The following is an 18,828-nucleotide window of genomic DNA, read 5'->3' on the forward strand; positions in this document are numbered from 1 at the left end:
GAAGGGAAGGGATGCCATTCAGAGTGGCATGAGATATGGGCCCATGTGAACCACATGAAGTTCACCAAGGCCCAGTGGAAGATCCTGCACATGGATCAGGGCAATACCAAGCCAAGCACAACTGAAGGCTGGGCAGAGAATGGTTCGAGAGTAGCCCTGAAGAGAAGGACTTAGAAGTGCTGATAGATTAGAAGCTCAACCTGAGCCAGTGATCTGTGCTTGCAGCCCAGAAAGCCAACTGTATTCTGGGCTGCGTCAAAAGAAATGTGACCAGCAGGTCACATGAGGTGATTCTCTCCTTCTGCTCCACTCTTGTGAGACCCCACCTGGAGTAGTGTGTTCATCTCTGGATGTAAGAAGGACATAGGTCTGTTAGAGTACTCTTAAGTCCAGAGGAAGGCCACAAAGTGATCAGAAGGTTGGAGCACCTGTCCTACAAAGACAGGATGAGAGGGTTGGGTTTCTACAGCTTGGAGAAGAGGAGGCTTCAGGGAGACCTTATAACAGCTTTCCAGTACCTGAAGGGAAGCTTATGAAAAAGCTGGAGAGGAACTTTTTATAAAGAGTGCATAGTGACAGGATAAAGGGTAATGGCTTTAAACTGCAGGAGGGTCAATTTAGGTTAAGTATAAGGAAGAAATCCTTTCCTGTGAGGGTGACAAGGTGCTGTAACAGGTTACCCACAGAAGTTGTGTATGTCCCATACCAGGAAGTGTTCCAGGCCACATTAGAGGGGACTCTGAGCAACCTAGATTAGTGGTGGTGTACCTGCCCATGATAGTGGGGCTGGAACTGGATGTTCTTTAAGGTACCTTCCAACCCAAACCATGTATGTTTATATGACCTATGTAGTCCATGTAAAGTGTAGATTTATCTTAAAAGCCTGATTTTTCATGTCTTATAGAATTATGAAGTGTTGATATCATGGGGGGTTTTGTTTGGTTTTTTTTGTTGGTTTTTTTTTTGTTTTTGTTTTTGGTTTTTTTTTAAAGCTGTTAGGTTAAACCTGTCTTAATTTTGTATCAATTTACCCTTCTGGGCTTACCCTTCTTGATGGGGTACCTAGTAATGGGTTGCAACTAGCACGGTCATGTGATGCCAAATGCCTGCTTAGTGTGTTCTGTGTCTGCTACGATTTGACTGTGTAAATATATTTCATTAAGTTGGCCTTTCAAAGTTTTTGCCGCACTTGGGACTGTCAGTTAATTGCATCCCTCATTATTCTTAACATAGATACAATTTATGTTTTTGTGGTGAACATTATCACAGCATAAATTTCCTCAGGATGTATCTAGTTCAATGGAAAGGAGGTGGCATCTTCTTCCCTCATGGAGCTCAAATTAGATTTGTTGACTAAATTATTAGCCTACGAATTTTGGTGTCAACAGTTGCAGAATGACAGCCTGTATTTGCCGTTATGCTTTAATCTCGAAGGAAGAATCAAGGCTGAAAACTCGACTCTTATTTTTCACCACAGCTATGAAATCTGAGAATATTGCATTGTTTGCAAAGAGCTTTGAGATCTTATCCAGAAGATTCTGTAGAGTGCAAAGCATCCATCACTCAAAAACTTGATAGCACATATTGGTACAATCTGCTTCACTTAAACTTATTCTGATATTCAGCTTATTTTTAATTAAAAATGATCTTCTTGGCAACGGTTGAGTTAGAGCGTTTGCTGCCCTTGCCTCCTTGTTCTTATTCCTGCAGCAAACGCTATTCTATGTCAGCGTAAGTTTTGCGTGGCTGCAGCATTAAGTAGGTCAGTGAGCTGAACCAGAAGGAAAAGAGCCAGTAGGGAAAAAAGGAAGCTTTTTGAGTTGGCTGTGTTTCTGGATCAGGCTCACTGTATTGCTACACAATAGCTTGTGACAGTACTGCTCAGGAAGTGGTGCAAGAAGAACAGCTGCAAACCAGGGATAGAAGCCTAAGATATTGCCATTGCTTAAACCATTTAAAACATTGCTACCAACAGATGTTTTTGTAGTCTTAAGTTAAAAGCTTCCAAACTGTTTTCAGGGCATGAAGTGTGGTGATTACTTTGGCTCAATGTTTCTAAAATGCTCCAAGAGATTTAATGGAAAATGAATTTAACTTCATGAGCAGAAAAGAGCAAAGAACTTCATAAACGGCCGAAGGCAACTTTTTAAAAGGCAATAATGATACAGAATTGGGTTTCTTTATACTCTTTTTTCAAGAAAAAGCATGCTTTTGATTCGGTTCATACTATGTTGGTAGAGTAAACCTTATGTTCTTGGAAGAAAATGCTCTCAGGGTATAAAGATATGTTCTAATTCAACTTGTTTTGAACAGAGTTCCATTTTACTTTTCTCTGTAAATCCTAGGCTATCTTTATTGGGTTTGGACCAGGATTCAAGTTTCATACTCAAGTTGATCCATTTGAAAACATTGAAGTATATAATTTAATGTGTGGTGAGTACAATTGATGAGGGTTTGTCTTTATTCAGTACAATGTCTTCTGGGCATTGTAATAATATCAGATTTTTAAGTGTCCTTAGAAATTTGTCCTTAAGATTTTTTGCTGATTTTCACAGATAATCTGCTTATTTGATTTTGGTTTGGTTTGTTTGTTTTTTCTTTCTGAAAAAGATCCAGCTTGTAAATTACAAATGGCTGATTAGGATACTGGTCACAGGCCACCTTGTATCTCTCCTTTCTGCTAGTCACTGTGTTCCAGAGCTGATGTTTTGACTTGCCATTACTAAAAACTGACTACTTCACAATCTCTCTACCATCAAGAGATGATATTTCTCTCTCATATGTAACTAGTGGCTTTATCATATTAATTACTCAGGTGATCTTTTTCAGGATGAACTATAAATAACAAATGTAGTAATGGGTACTGGTGCAGCTGCCAGGCAGCTCATTTCCAGAAAGCCTGAGTCTGTCACTGCCTTTGCTTTTTATGCACCTAAACAATTCATTGTGTTTATGTTTTCTTCTTATTTGTTGTTTTCCTCTGCCGTATTTTTAATTTCAGTGACTTGACGTACATAGGTCTTAAATTCAGATTTTTTTTATTTACTTGATCCATATAATAAACCTCCTACCAAATGCATCACTGTATGTGTCAACTCCTCAATTTGTATTCTATCTTTTAATATTAGATTTAGATGTTTCCCCATCCATACCACAAGTGTTTCAAATATGTCTCTTTTTCTCTTTTGTTGGACTGCAACTGTCTTGTTAGTCAACGGTCCCATTGCTTTTGGAGTCTTACTCTAGAGCTAGTAGACTCTGCAACAGTCAGGTTTCCTGTCTCTCACCACTCTATGGTGTCTCTCTAGAACTTGATTTCTTTTCCACATGGTCTGCTTCTGTATCTGACAGTTGTAGACAGCCTACTACACATACAGATACTCTTCACTTTTTTCTGACACCATACAATGCACTTCACCCCCCTTTCAAACACGTTGACTGTGACTCTTTTTTTCCTTTATCCCTTTTTTTATTTTATATTTCACAGTTTCTCAAAAAATCTATCATTGGTTCTACCACTTTCTGTTGACCACTTTCTTGAGGTCTTCACCTGTTCTCCATTATTTCCTGCCTACTTCTCTCTTGCCAGGGCCTATACTTGCTCTAACATCTGCATCTGTGAGACACAATGTATTACCAGTGTGTTTGATCCAGAAAACACTTAATGGGAGCACTGCACATGCTTGAGATCAGTGGCGATATTCAGGTATACCATATTTTAAACGTATGTTTAAATTCTTTACTGGAATACGATACAGGCCATTGTGAGGAAGTGTCTCACACAGCCTTGTATGCTTCGCTATCTTCTCATGTCATTGAGGTCCAGATTACCTCCATCCTGTGTAGAAAGAATTAGGATAGGATATAGAAAAAGAATGGGCTGTGCAAAAGCCAGAACATTAACTTTCAGATAGAAAATGAAATGAGGCAACTTATTCAACCTTTTCCTTGCCTAGAGTTAAGGGGCTTCTGGACTGGACAAAGGCATCTTCTTTTACTTGTTTGAGGCTCTGGTGTTTCTCATGAATGTCTGACTGTACCTTTTTGTGAATTGCGGCCAGAGAAAAGATACTTTCTCCCATTTGTCCAGTGCTATAAGTGCTCAACACTTACAGCATGAGCACCAGGTGTACAATTAACTGTCTTGTCTAAATTAGGGAATTACAACTTGTTTTCTAAAGTGTTTAACTTATCAGAGTTGAGGTTTTCTGAGGTGTTGAGAGTTCCTGGATACTGCGCTTAAAAGAACAGGAACATAACAATTTAGCTGTTGAAGTACAGACCTGAGTTCCAAGACTGGTCCCGTTTTAGTTTTTCACTGCTATGTGTGATGCTTTCATTGGAGCAGGGACTGCTAAGATCAGGAAAGTTGTTTTATTCTTCTTTCCAAAATGAAACACCTTCATGTGGAAGGAATGGCACTAATGTATCTGAGTGGCGTAGTGCAGGAAGGAAAGTGTTGAACTCTGCAACACAGGGCGGCAAGTTCAGCTTTGAACTCTTGTGCTCTAGGTGATTGATCTAGACGAAGTTTTGGATACAAGTGTCTCATCACCTGCTGTGTTTTCAAAACATCTTATCTCATAGTTTCAGTATGAGTTCAGTGGAGGAACAATAAATCTATGAATGCTAACAAGGATAAAGCATGAAATAGGGCTTGTTCTATTAAATGTTTTGAAGGTATCCGAAATATCTCTTGAGTATTGATGGTATGCAGCTTTTGTTTGTTTGAGTTACTTTAATGGCAGAGACTTAGGTGTTTGGATAGAGATGCTTTTGTGTTTAGACTACTTCGGGAATTTTGAAACCTATTATTTTAGACCTAAGCGACAAGCAGAACCTTCTATTCTGTCTAGGTTCTTCTATAGCTTTACCCTTTAGTGCTGCTTCAGTTAAGAAGCTTGTGTACTTAATGTCTAGACAATTAAAAACAAAACAAAACAAAAAAAAGCCCCCAAACATTCTCCAAAGCTTCAATGTCATGTCCTCACTAGCTGCATGTGTTTGAGATTACTATTGTCCCCCACTGCAAGTTTGGTTGCTGCAAGTTCACTTCCCCTCAAAGGTAATGATGTAAGCCTCTCTCACATTTTGTACTTGTTCCATCCCTCTTTACATGCACGGTGATACCATCCGGAGCCCTAGCTAAGAAAGTGTGCCCTTCATTTTAAAGGGGTTACGTTGTTTTCCCTTTTGGGCGTTATGAACTGTAAACACTGTAGCTCTATTGACCCATGCATGCTTGTAATCATGATATAAGTAGCAGTGAGTCTTTCTCATCCTCTCAATATCACTTGAATTGTTTCATAGACTTGCTTGATTTGAAACCAGCCCCAAACAATGGAACTCATGGACGCCTAAACCATCTTTTAAGGAAACCTGTTTACACTCCCCACCATCCAAAAGAAACAAGTCATCCTTCTGAGTGCTCTGTGGTGGGACAAAGAGCCTTTTCAGTGAGCCTTGGCTGCTCCTGCAGGACAGCAGTAAGTACTGAAATGGTTAAAGTTGCAGAGGCAGACATCTATCTTGTAATCAAAGTGTGAAACTCTGGATCCTCCAGTGTTTATCTTTACCCTCTAGTTTTGCAGTCGTCTACTGTTGGCTTCAAAATAAAATCTTGCCTGGGATTAGTGGGTACTAGACTGTATTTTTGTATTCGTTTTTGCAGTTTGCTTGGGGGAAGTCATATTCAGTTCTGAAAAGCCTGAAAGACTCCACAGAAGCAAGTTTTGATGGGGAAAGCATGCAGTTCTTGCTTGCTTTACTTAATTTCTGGCAATGTTTTGGGTTTGGGCTGTGGTTTTCAAGGCTGTAGATTTGCTTGTGGCAAAACCAATTTGTTTCTGCAAATTCTCTATAGTCCCTCTCCAGTAGATGTCAGTGAGTTCTGTATAGGGATAACGTGCAAGGCAGGTATTACATTCATTACTTCAGGTGTAGTAATGGCTCATGATATACTTTGTAAAACACTTAATAGGATCTCACTGCTTTTGCTTTATAATTATAGGGCTTGCCAATAAGGGATTTTCATCAGCGTTTAAATCTCACTGAAACAGAAGGTAAGAGATGTAAATAATAATACAAAATCATGTAAAAATATAAGAATGAATAAAGATCTAAAATGTTTGATTTGTGAATCTCAAGTATGTAGTACTCTCTAGGGCTATAGTTCTGAGTTTTCACATACAGTCCTGCTGAACCATTTGTTCTCAAATGTGTATCCTTATACACATGTCTTTACGACACATGTGTTATCTGCTACTTTTGAATTTTCTAGCACTGAAGTAATGAGCATTTCAGAATTGGAAGCAAAGCATTGTATGAAGTATCTGATAAGAAATCCCTGAATCCCTGCAAATACCAACATAATGATGGCAGCATACTTTTAATGAAGCATAAGGGTTATTTTACATGGTCTTAAGCTGCAGCTTGTTTTACTTATGCTTTATTTCCATTCTTTGGATGTATACATGCCATGTTTGAGCTGTAGTTTGTATGACTGTAGATGTGCTTCTGACTCAAAAAAGAACCCAAACAAACAAAAAAAACTTAAGTATTTTGAGCATGAAGCAGGTAAGACAGTAAGTAAATAATGAAAGCTATAAGTTAAAATGGACTGTAGTCCTTGGTGTTAATACTTTGAAAGATGAAATAGTTATAAGGCTGTCGAAGAGAAAAGGCCGAAGGAGACCTTGGCTAGTGTGTGTTTGTGAAACCTTGTTTCTTAAGCAAATAAACTCTGTATTTGACAACACCTCACTGTAGCTTACTATTAAGGACTGAATTTAAATGTCAGTTGCAGGCAGGATCCAGTGCTTATTCAGGGTTAATTTAAGGCTTCTGTTGGTTTGTGGAGCTTGTCCTGGCATGAAGAGGTGGATAGAGCTTTCTTGAATCTCCTCCACAAACAACGGGGCATTTTTTTCAAATGTGTTTCAGAACCCTTTTAAAATAACTCTCTGTGTTGTAAAACTCATGAGAACAACAAAATAAGTTAGTACAATACGGTGTGCTTTCCTCTGCTCTAGCAAGTCATTTCACTGAAACAGACCCTGCTAATGTGTAGGTAGATGTCTGAGTGCCTTGCTGAACCCAACTTTGAAGAAATATGGTAAGGCCAGGAACGTAACTCATTTTGGTTCTATTTTGTAGAAATAGGAACTTGAAAATAAAGCTCTAAACCTACTTTTTTTTGAAACAGCAGGTTTTTGGCCTGCATTATCAGAGAGGTCTGTCTTAGCACGGGTCTTAATAGTAATTTCCTTATAAATTATATGAATTAAGGATTTTTAAAAATTAAGTATAAAAATCATTATTACGGATGAAAGACTTGTAGTAACCTTAAGGCTATTTAGAGATTAGTTACCTCTGTTTACATATTCTCTCATTGATTCATAACTTGGTAACCTGTAAGAACATCAAAATATTAACTGCATTTTTAGTTTTATGAAAAAAATGTAATTTTTTCCTTTTTCCTAATTTGTATAAAAATAAATGTCATAATTTTTTTTTTTTTGTGCTGTGGAATTACTCTGGAAAAAATCTGCAGCATTCATTGCTCAATTTCTTTCCCTATTCAAAACAGTGGCCTTGAAATTGTAGTTTTGCATAACTGGATGGAGTGACCTATTTAGTGGAAGATATACTTTGACCTGTTTATAATTCTAGTCATTTAATGATTGAAAATACTGGCATTGTCAGTAGCAAAGCAATATTTTCATCACTTGAAAATATTTTCATCACTTGAAAATATTTCCATGATGTGCTAATTTTCCTCAGTTTTTATGTTACATCAGAGAACTTGAAAACCTTATTTTTGTTTGTTTCCCCAATTTGGTAATATTTCAATTAGCAAAAATTGAAACATTCAGTGTTTTAATGAAAGCAAAGTCTGCCTTAGGGGTTAAAAGCTGAAGATTTGTGCTGACATTTGACTACAGGAGATGATCATGCATTTCTTACAATTGTTTTGTTACTTCTTTGTTTTATCCTTAAGATAAATGGTATTGGTTCTAAAGTAATTAATTGCTAATGCTGCTTTGCTTTCCAACTTCTAATATCTTATCTTCTGCTGATCCCACGTAGCTTTTTTTCTTATAAAATTTTAAAGGAAAATCTTTACTCTTCCACTGCACACAGTAGTTTTGCAATAAACAGGCAATGTTTTCGGCAAGGATCTGCCAACCTCCCAGTGCAATATCATACACAAAATATTTGGAGATCTTTCTCTGTATACAACTTTCATGTTGTCCATGAGAGAGAGGCAGAAGGTAAGTTTGGTGACTATCACACTTATTATAAAGAGAATCCTCGTACATCTGAAAATCCAACAGTGCTTCACTTTGTCTTTTTAAGATATATGTTTTTAAGTCCTCTAAATGTCACTATGGCATATGACTTTATGGTTTCTACTAAAATAGTCCCCGTAGCAGATTTCGAATCACTACAGTTGGTTGCTGTCGCTTCTAAATGTTATGTAGAAGCAGATCTCACATGTATTTGTTGACATGTCAACAGCCTTTAACTTTGCAACTTATATCCATCTCCTGTTTTAAATAGCATAAAGTTTTTTGTTTTAAATATAAATTTAATTTGTACAGTGGGCGTTCAAGTGTTTTGTTTTTTATTGGCTTTGCAATTTAATGTATTGCCTTAGCACAGAAACTATACCTTTGATATAAGATTTTTCTTGTTCTGTTATTGTGACTTCTGTCATTGCTTGGCAATTGGAAATTGGGACAGCCTTAGATGTATAGAAGAGGAAGTTGCTTAACAACTATTGGTTGATACATAACCACTATTTCTTCTGCAGTTAAGAAGACAGAGAAACTTAATTTACCTTATGGACGGCCCAGGGTTCTGCAGAAGAGACATAATTACTGCCTCCTTTACCATTACCATTATGTGAATGGATACAGCAAGGACTACAGGATGTCTCTGTGGAGCGCCTACACTGTTAACAAGGATGTAAGTATCTGACGAAAGTTTAGAAGCAACCAGTGCTGTCCTTAAATCTGGTCTTAGAATGGGTTTTGTGGTCTTAAAGAAGTGCTTGTAGTGTGGCAAGACCCTTTTGAAAAAAATAAGCTCTGAATTGTTGAACGATTCATGCCCTGACCTGATCCTTCTTTCAAGATCAGCCTGATTAGTGGAAATAAGAGGTCAGTGGAGATATATCTGGTCTTTGCTGTTCTGAACTGTATGCTAAAGTGCACGTGCTCATGTAGAGCACTGGTCTTGTGAATGAAAGTGTTTTTCAGATTGGCCTTTCCCATTCAGAAAAAACTTAGAAGCCACATCATACTTAAATTAGGACAGTAGAGATTGCTTTTCAGTTTCATTATCTGGGAAATGCAGATTTCTATAGGTAAATGATGATTTAACTAAACTCTGGCAAGATTTGCCTGGTTCTAGATAATTTGTGGTTAGTGGCATGAAGCAACCAGTTACTGTAACAAGTGGCCTAGTGAAGCGAGAGGGCTAACACATTTGCCTCTGATTCCTAGCCTGAATGAAGTAGTACATTTACAATAGATCAAGTTGTCTTTAATGGGCACTTCTAGTTTTTATTTTGGAACAATTTATTCTCAGCTCCTCTAAAATGCTGCAGTTCTGTTTGCTTTATTTCCAAGATATGTGAAATGGATTGGGGGGGGCTTCTTTTCAGCGACAAAAGAAAAACGGTGTTTACATCTTATTTAAGTCTCTTCATGCAATTAAATGCAGTTGCTGCTAAATAGTTATGTGGTCCCCAACACAGAGAATTATTCTAAGTTGGCTATCCGTTTTACAAATGATACTTTCTTGTTCAACAGGAGAAATGGACTTCTGCTACAGAAGATATCTTCAGCTGTTTACACAAGGATGTTCGTGTTTCTCTTAATCACAACCAGACATGTCTGTTTTACAACAGTCATCCTCGCCTAACTTATGGGTTCCTTTGTCCTCCAAGTACGTACATTGTCTTTATTGTACAGTATGTCTAATATGGAATGATTTAAATTAGTAGGTGTAGTCTTATAGATGTTCCTGATAACTAGTGCTTCATACTCTGATTAGCTGCTGAATTGTTGGAATTCACTTCAGCATATGAGAAGAACTTTTTAGGCACTTCAGCAGTTGGTGGGTTGTCAAAAGTCATTTAGTACTTCCTCTAAGCTTTGCAAATTGTCAGGTTTCTGAAGTGATATCTTGTAAAAAGAACCTGTAGACCTTGACTCAAGTCTGGCAAGTTACTAAATTGCAAATTCACTTTGTATGACAGCTGTTGGTTGGAACCATCCAAAGTAAGATTAAAGGAGGTATCACCGAGTAAAAAACCTGACTTGGTACATTTCTTTTATATTTGAAATATATTGTTAGGTGTCATATGTGGTCCTCAGTAAAGCAACTCAGCGTTGGTCTGAAGAATATAACCCTGATTCTCAGACATGTTACAAAATACTTCACTGTTTACGAGTGGTTGAATTGTTTGTGTATTGCTGCTGACCTGATTTGGAAGTATTGTACATTGACTTTAGTGCATAGAATGTTTAGTATTAGGCTGTGTAAATATCCACATCAAGTATATTTTGCAAATTTCCAATAGAGCTTCCGTTTTTATGGTTAGATTCTACTGTCAGAACAAATTGCTCTGTTGCTTGTGGAGTAAACTTTATTCCCTTCCCCACAATTCAGAAGTCTCTTCTAATATTTTTAAATCTTATGAAAATTTGCCTTCTGTATGTCTGAGAAGTGCAATTACTGCCACTGCTCTTAAGATTATTTTGGATGGGATCTTAGACCCACATCAGCTTTGGAAAGTGAAGTTAGGTCAGCTCCACCTTAACGTTATTATGCCAGGCTTTAAAATCATGGAAATGGGTTTGTTACTTCAAACTTGCAAGTAATTAATTGCTTTTTTGTTTTAGATTTTATGACAGATGTAAAGAAACCTCACTATGACGCCTTGCTTACCAGCAACATTGTGCCAATGTATCCTGCCTTTCAAGGTATTTGATTTGTAGGCGTATTTTGTGTGCGCAGTTGAATATGAGAAACACTGACTTTTTTTTTTTTGCTTGCTTTCAAACCATGCAAATGGCCCCTGGTTCAGCTATTTGTGTAAAATAAGACCTCCCCAGGATGTGAGCTTCCTACCTCAATGAAAAGTTCCTTGAAGTCAGATTATCACTCTTGCTATAAAGATCTACCATCGTGAGCTTATGATTCCAAATCAATTGGCTTTTTACATCAGAGCAGAGTATAAGTGTCTTCATTTAATGTCCTTTTGTTTGTGTTTTGCTACCTATCTAAACAGGGGTTTATAATTAATATATAATTATGTAGAGAACCCAGAGAACTATATATGATTATGTGAGTTAAATTAATTTCTGGTTTGGGAATGTCTCCTAAACTCAGATGAGTTTCCAGGAAGGAATCTATGGTCTCAGTCAACAAGGAAACAAGAAAAAAATTATGTCTCTATTAGAAATGATACAAAGACGTGGGCTTTCCTGAAGGACTTAAAAGGTACTTCCTGGCTCATAGATGTGGATGTACAAGCTGGACACGCCAATTTGATAGTGGGTGAGACACAGGCAGGTGTGGTCTTCTCTCACCTTCTCTCCTCTAGCCTCTCTCCATTTGGTTTCCAAGGAAAGAAACAAAAGACCACAGGGGAGTGGCATCACTATGCATCAGTCAGGTTTGTGGTTAGGGTGACTGTGAAACCACAATGCCGGGAGATGTTGCAGTACATGCTGCTGCTCAGTTAGATGCAGCCTTTGAAAACTATAAACACCTGTATAATTTATTATTTTTCTAGCTTATAACTTTCTGCTTATACTCTGCTGAGAACTTAGCAGAGTTGCATTAACAGCTTCTACCTTGGAGGTTATGTTTCCCATTTCCATTACTGTGTTTCAGTGTTATGGAAGTACTTCCATCAATCCCTGCTACCTGAATATGCTGCAGCCAGGAATGGTGTCAATGTAATCAGTGGGCCTGTGTTTGATTATGACTCTGATGGACTCTATGATACCCCAGAAAAGGTGAAAAGGTAGGCACCTTTCACATCCAAATCTTCTGTTTCTTTTCCTTCTTTAGTGGTCAAAAAGTAATTATGATCCTTGTTACTAAGGAAAGCATCTTGTCAAGATGGGCAAGTTAGATCAGATCAGAGGGAGAGTCAAATGGCCCTAAGCTGATATAGAAGTGTAAATCTAAGAAATAAGCAATAAGCACAAAGAGAAAATGCACCTTCAAAATTCGCCATCCTGAAACCTGAAGGTGAAGCATAAGAGAAGCTGTTGCATGTGGAAAGATGTCTGACAGCCTGAAATCTTACGGCACTGCCTCTAGGAATGAATGAGACACAGGGGCTTATCCCTGGTGTCATGGTTGACACTTCCTGAGCTCGCAGTGTTCCACTATAAAGTTGTGAGTACTAAAAATATACTAATTAGCAAAACTGGCTCAGGCCAGTAGGCTAAACTCTCCCTCTACTCTGCATTCTTACACATTTTTGTAATAAATTAGTTTGTTATAGCTCATCAAACTTGTTAATTAGATCAACCTACAAGCCAAACTTGATTTGCAAAGTAGTAGCCTGGAATCATCATTCCAGGCCTAGGCTTCCTTTGGGCTAAATAGGTGGATTGCTAAAATCTATATGCCAGAATGTATCTGATAGCTATCATTTGTTCCTTGCAAGTATGATTTGATGGATTTACAGAAAGATCTTTTGTTTCAGACACCCTCATAATTCAGAAGTTCCAGTTCCAACTCACTTCTTTATTGTGCTGACTAGTTGTAAAAATACTTCTGAAACTCCTCTGGAGTGTGAAGGGTCTCTAGATGCCTTGTCTTTTGTTGTACCTCACAGAGAAGACAACAGTGAAAGCTGTGCAGTAAGTAGTCTATTCAGTCCCTGCAAACAACTGAAATCAGGCTTGAGTATATTTTGCTTGGGTATCAATGACTGACTAGTTAAAAACCATAAAAATGTTAGTCTATTGTGATCATCTTGAGAGAGAAGGCAGTATTTTTGTAAAAAGAATTATGCTACAGTCCATATATGTGCTCAAATATGAAAAGAGAAATTCCCTGTTCAAAGAGAGAACTTAGAGCTAGCAGGGTAGAGTCAGAGTATTTTGAGGCAATCAGTGTGACACATGCATAGATATCTGTAGCGCAAATATACAGTCAGTAGCTGAGAAGGGTGAAGCACTACTACGAGAAGTAGTAAAAAAGAAAGGTCTGGGCTGGGCCCAATGCATACCCAAAAGGAGAAGACACAGGTGTTCCTGAAGAGCATTGGTTGCTTCTAGTTTACGTATCTGACATTGTGATGGGAATGCACATAGCTGCACTCCATATAAACCAGAATAAAACATGGAAAGTGTTGCAGACCTATCCTACAGTGAGGAATTAAATGAGTTACTTGCAAATCAGGCACAGCTCTTTTATCATAGAGATGGTGGATGCATGCTGGTACTCACCTGCAGTTCCTCATTATCACCAGTTCCCGCTGGTATAGGTGTAAGTTCTGTATACTTGAGGAAGTTACAGTGAATACTAAATTCAGATGAGCTCATGACTACTTATAATGCATTGCTCTCTGATTTTGTTAGATGTTTTCCAACAATGACTGCTTTCTGTCTTTAAAAAACATCAAGATATCTTTTACTAATTGATTAAATTATATGTCAGAAAAAACCTGACTTACCTTTTTTTATGTTCCTTTGTCCTAATAGGATGGCAAGTCTGACGCTGTGTGGGTTGAAGAGAGAATGAAGTTTCATACAGCTCGTATCAGAGATATTGAATTACTTACAGGACTCAGCTTCTATCAAGACAGACAACAGCCAGTATCTGAGATTTTACAGTTAAAAACATACTTACCAACTTTTGAAACGGTCTGATTTTCTTAATGAAATGTTCATTTCACAACTGATTTGTAAATAGACTGTTTTTAATTAATGAAAACATTTTTTTAAAAAAAGCTGGAACACATTGAGAACTCCTGACCAAAATGCCAGTAAGGAGGAGAGTGGGTGCCATATTTGTATCTCAGGGACTCCTGATGGACTATGTATGTAACCCAGGATGGCAGCTCCTAGAATTCCCACTTGAATGTGGTAGAGCCATGTCCTTTAGTCAGTGCTAACAGCATTGGATCATCATGGTCTGAGACACGAACAAAATTGTTATTTATATGCACTGGAGAGGGAGAAATTTTTGATCCATATTCTACTTTAAAAATATAGATAATTAGCAAATAAGGTTCTGGGCAATTATTACCTTCTTGGTGACTATAGAAACATAAACAGCATCTCTCACTCCAGTCTTCCTTGAAGCATGAATCACATTCTGAGCTTTGGGTCTCATAAAATAATGCAGTGTTAGGGTGCAAGAAGCTATATTGAGGTTAGTAAGACTGGTAGCAAACTTCCCAGGTAAAGACACAGTAGGGATGCTTGGCTAAAGGAATTCTGTTAGCTGGGAAGCCTTGCTGTGTTGTTGCCCTCTGGTGTCTCCAAGGAGAATTTGATGTGCAATCTGCATGTTGTATGTGCATCCTCAGGATGAACAAGTATGAGATGTATCAAGTTACCTTCAAATCAGAAGAGAATAATTAAGGAAGATCTCTGAGCTCCTAGAAACAGTTACCTTTAAATTAAACTTAGATTTGATGAAAATATTTTGCTTTCTTGAAGCAAAGATGTCTTGGTTTTGTGCATGATTCTGTTAGCTGTGGTTTTCAAATCCCATTTTTGTCAAGAAACAGTAATTTTGCACTAAGATTGCCTAAGTTAGAATGGTAAGATGATCTTCTCTAATGGCATGTCTCATAGGTACAGTAAATGCCCACAGGCCATTCAGTTGTCCATTTGTAGCAACCAACCAGATCTAAGCTGCATTTGTAGCTGTTCTTATATATATAATTGTCTGAATTTCAGCACACACAAGTTGCTCATCTTGAATGCAGACACTGCTAAATGCAAATTCTGAAGAAGCTTGGACTGAGCTTTCTTGGAAGCTTTCAGTCTACAAAACCAGCTGCTACAGGCACTCGGGAGTGTAGGAATTCCCTCTTTTTCTGATACACATGCTATCACATTTGTAAGTCTTCTACTCTCTCTAATGCTGATGTGAAAACTGACTCTATGTATGAAGTTTGGCATAGTAAATTACACATTTGTGTTCTTCACGTTTAAAATGGAGAAAATGCATCACGCACAAGTATGTTAGAATGAAGAGCCTGGACTGAGCAGAGAGGCATTTTATCTTACAGCTTGGTCAGGGGATGTTGGAGGCTGGATTCAAAGCCTGCTGAAGTCAGTGGAAGTTTTTCCATTAATATCAATTTGAGCAAGCTGAGATCCTGGGACCATTTTTTCTTCTAACCAAATCAATTTTCTTGATCTTCTGTTACAAGCATGTTTGGTTTTGGGTGTTTTTTTTTCTAAAGTAGTTTCACTGTGTGAAATCTAAATGTGTTGTAGCAACCTCATGTTATGGTATGACTGTGACAGCTTTATTCAGTGTAACTGCTTTATAACATTACTTGTGACCAATAAAAACATCGAAGTGGTAAGCTGTACGTGACCCTTTTGTGTACTGAATGCTGCTAGCTGGCTAAATATTGATGCAGATACAGAGCACTATTCCACGCTTCTTTGGTGGTGCAGAGGGGTTTGCTTCACTCCCTGCTCTTTGAGTTGAACAAAAATGTCTCCAACTGGAATGTTAAAGCTGCATTCATTGTTGGAAGGAGTTGGTAGGAATAAATATGGTCAAGGCCTTCATTAATTTTTTTAGAACTAGTACTCTTTTGATGAGAGAGACAGATATTAGTGTTTTCAGAAAGTGAAGCAATGCCAATTTCAGTTAAGACAGGACTAGCATAGCAGACTAAATGTTATCAATCTGGGTGCATTGTAGCAGTGCCGTGTGGCATCAGGTATTCTCAGGGAAGACACCAAGAGATGCTGTAGGCTTCGGCTGGTGCTTACTGATACAGGGAAATGCTGGCCAGTCTCCATCTCCTAAATGATGTTGTTTGCTTAGGGTAAGGAAAGGACAGCTGAGGAAGGGGGTGGTAGGAACCTTAACATGTCTTAAAGGTTGCTCCCGAGTGAGCAGAGCTAAGCTAGTCCTTGCAACTCTTGTGATCGGGAAGAAAGGGAAAATGGCTTGAAGGGCAAGAAGGGACATCTGGTTTAGGCATATGCTATCTAACTGGACTGGAATGAGATAAGCGATGGGGTGGATGGGTTACTTAAGGAAGTAGGTGGGTCACAAAATGATTTTGGGCAAGCAAACATTAACATACCTGAAAAAATAATGCTTTTTGGTGGGGTAGGAAAGGGGAGCTGGACAGGACATCTGAAGATGCTTTTGCTGCTGAAAAAATGCACGTGGAATTGTACTTTCAGAGGTGCTCGGGTGGTATAGAATTATATCACTGTCTGCTTCCCCTCTTAGTAAATGAGATGATTTGCTCGAGTAATGTATTACAGATTTCTTGTTCGTATTTACTTCAGGATCCACTGTGTTTTAAAAAGAAAATGAAGCAATATCTAACTGCCTGTATTTGAGACAGACCTGTTCTGGTAAATCTCTTCTTGACCCACTAAACAAACCACTGTGTACAGCCCAGTGCGCAACACCCATCCAGTAACAGCACCTGCCAGAGTCTCATCTGGCAAGTGGGTGGCCTGGGCTTCTGTCCTTCCTTGGTCTGAGGAGATTCACAGTACAAAATTGTCACTTTAATGTAAGGTTATAAACCAGGCTCAGCAAGCTGGGAGGAGCTACCTCTCTGCTGCCTGGGAGGGCACCCGCTTTTCCAAGAAAATGAGATTCACGGGGACTAGCAGGCAAAAAAAGAACATAAAAGAAAGCATAAATCAATGGCTTTGTGGTCAGGGCACTCAGCTGGGAAGAAAGATCTCATTTCTGTCCTTCCTTCTTTCAAGGTCTGTCACAAAGCTCAAGCCTGTTGCTGAGGAAGCACTTGTGCCAGGACCAGTTGCCCACTGTTCTGCTCTGGAATGGGTGCTCAGAGGTCACAGCACCACGTGGGACTTCTCCTATGGCAGGGTCACACACTGTACCTACAGCAGCACCACTAATGAAGTCAGGAAACCATCCCAGGCTCACAGCCAGAGTTTTTACTGCTGTGCTGTTAAACCGCTTTTAACCTTCTGATGAGTTCAAGGACAGAGTTAGTCTGAGCCCAGCAATTTACCAAAGCAGAAGTTTCCAAATATTTTTGTTTGGGTACCACCATTGCCAGTGGCAGCAGCAATGTCTCCTGTCTACCCTTGTAGGCCCTGCAGCAATGTCTGGAAGGTGTTGGAGCACCACACTGAGGTGGCTTGTGTACCATGAGCTGTATGTCTACCACAGTTTGGGAACCTCTGTATTACAGGAAACCAGTGCAGGTTTGGCATCCTGTGACTCAGAATTCCTTGGAGAGTAGTCCAAGTCCCTCACTGAACTGTGATGAGTCACCATACTGGCCTTGAGCCTCAGGAAACGGCTGCTATGGGGACCACAGACAAACCTGCAATAACTATGGGAGCCTGGCAACAGATTTTAGAGGATGCTATTGCAAATTATCATATTCCTAGTCAGCCACAACATGTGTGAAATTTGTGTTGCCCTTTATGGCAGGCTTAGTCCTTCTTTTTTTAGTTTCTCTGCTGAAATAAAATGAATACAGTGGGATGGAAGATTTTTGAGTCATCTGACCAGTCTCTCCCTGACTGGAAGACAACAGAAGCATCCTTTGCTCATGTCCTTGAGGCACATATGCATAGTTGAGAGTCAGTCTGGATGGTATGAGACTCTGCATTCATGGTAGTCTGGCAAATCTGCAGTTCAGCACCAGCGTCCGTCTGGGGCTTGAAAGAAAATTTGTTTATGTCTTCACGCCTCTCTGGGCTGGAGGCCTTACCTTTGCCGTCCTGTGTCTGTACCAGAGCTTTGAACTTCTGGGTGGCAGGGAGTGTGCCGCTTGAGAATGATGAATTCACTTTTAAGTCTTGTACCCACTCGCTGCGTAAGATGGCACAGTCCACTACAAAATATTAATTATACTCTTTGATATAGTGCAGTAACTCAGTTTAAAACTGTACCTAACTTCTTCATACTGGAGAAAAGGAATGATGTACGTGATTTTGCTGTTCAAAACAAATTGTTCAGGGAGATTAAAAGTTTGTGTGTTTAACTTTCAACAAACAGAGAATGCAATTGTGTGCTGGTCATATCTGGCCCTCTTCCGGTCTGATCTGAGATAACTGGGAAAAGATCTGGGACAGTATAAATCCAGTCAAACAACCTGGGATAGAATAGGCTTTCTTAACCTTACTATGAAATATTTCACAGTCTTGTAATTAGCTAATGCCTCTGCTACAATTTTCAGAGTCGTGAGCACTGAGAAGAGTAAATTACTGCAGTCCAAAGAATCAAAAATGCTTGTGTGGAAGAAAGTTATACTAGACAGAGGAAGTTTGTTTCTTTTCATATAAATGATTGTCTATCTACTGTATCAGGCACACCAGTGGGACTAATTAAATTGCAAATGTTAATCCTTTTCTTTCCTTGTACAAATCAGTTCAAATTGCACAAAACGTGCATTGCTAATTCTCACTACTGGCCTCAACAGAGCAAAAATTCAGTGTGACTCTATTAACTGCTTCATCACTGGGGGGAATAACTGTTCTTCGGATATCTAACAGAAATAGATGTCATCTTGAAGCTTACAAGATATAAATTAGATTGTCCATAGCTTTCTGAAAAAAAAAAAAAAAGAAAAAGAAAAAGAAAAGAAAA

At 38.7% G+C, this 18,828-nt stretch overlaps 1 protein-coding gene across 2 annotated transcripts in view; it reads left to right on the top strand.

Annotated features, from left to right (window-relative positions):
• Positions 1-15,582, top strand: part of ENPP1 (ectonucleotide pyrophosphatase/phosphodiesterase 1) — a 57,026-nt gene extending 41,444 nt beyond the window's left edge. For both annotated transcript variants that reach the window (XM_054062451.1, XM_054062452.1), the window contains 9 exons: positions 2,346-2,433; positions 5,311-5,486; positions 6,011-6,062; positions 8,816-8,970; positions 9,819-9,954; positions 10,914-10,994; positions 11,911-12,043; positions 12,737-12,893; positions 13,740-15,582. In XM_054062451.1, the coding sequence (XP_053918426.1) occupies positions 2,346-2,433; positions 5,311-5,486; positions 6,011-6,062; positions 8,816-8,970; positions 9,819-9,954; positions 10,914-10,994; positions 11,911-12,043; positions 12,737-12,893; positions 13,740-13,907 (1,146 nt within the window). In that variant the 3' untranslated portion in view covers positions 13,908-15,582. The remainder of the gene's footprint in view (positions 1-2,345; positions 2,434-5,310; positions 5,487-6,010; positions 6,063-8,815; positions 8,971-9,818; positions 9,955-10,913; positions 10,995-11,910; positions 12,044-12,736; positions 12,894-13,739) is intronic.
• Positions 15,583-18,828: the final 3,246 nt, after the last annotated feature.

This window comes from Cuculus canorus, chromosome 3 (assembly GCF_017976375.1).
Source record: "Cuculus canorus isolate bCucCan1 chromosome 3, bCucCan1.pri, whole genome shotgun sequence".
Classification (NCBI taxonomy): domain Eukaryota; kingdom Metazoa; phylum Chordata; class Aves; order Cuculiformes; family Cuculidae; genus Cuculus; species Cuculus canorus.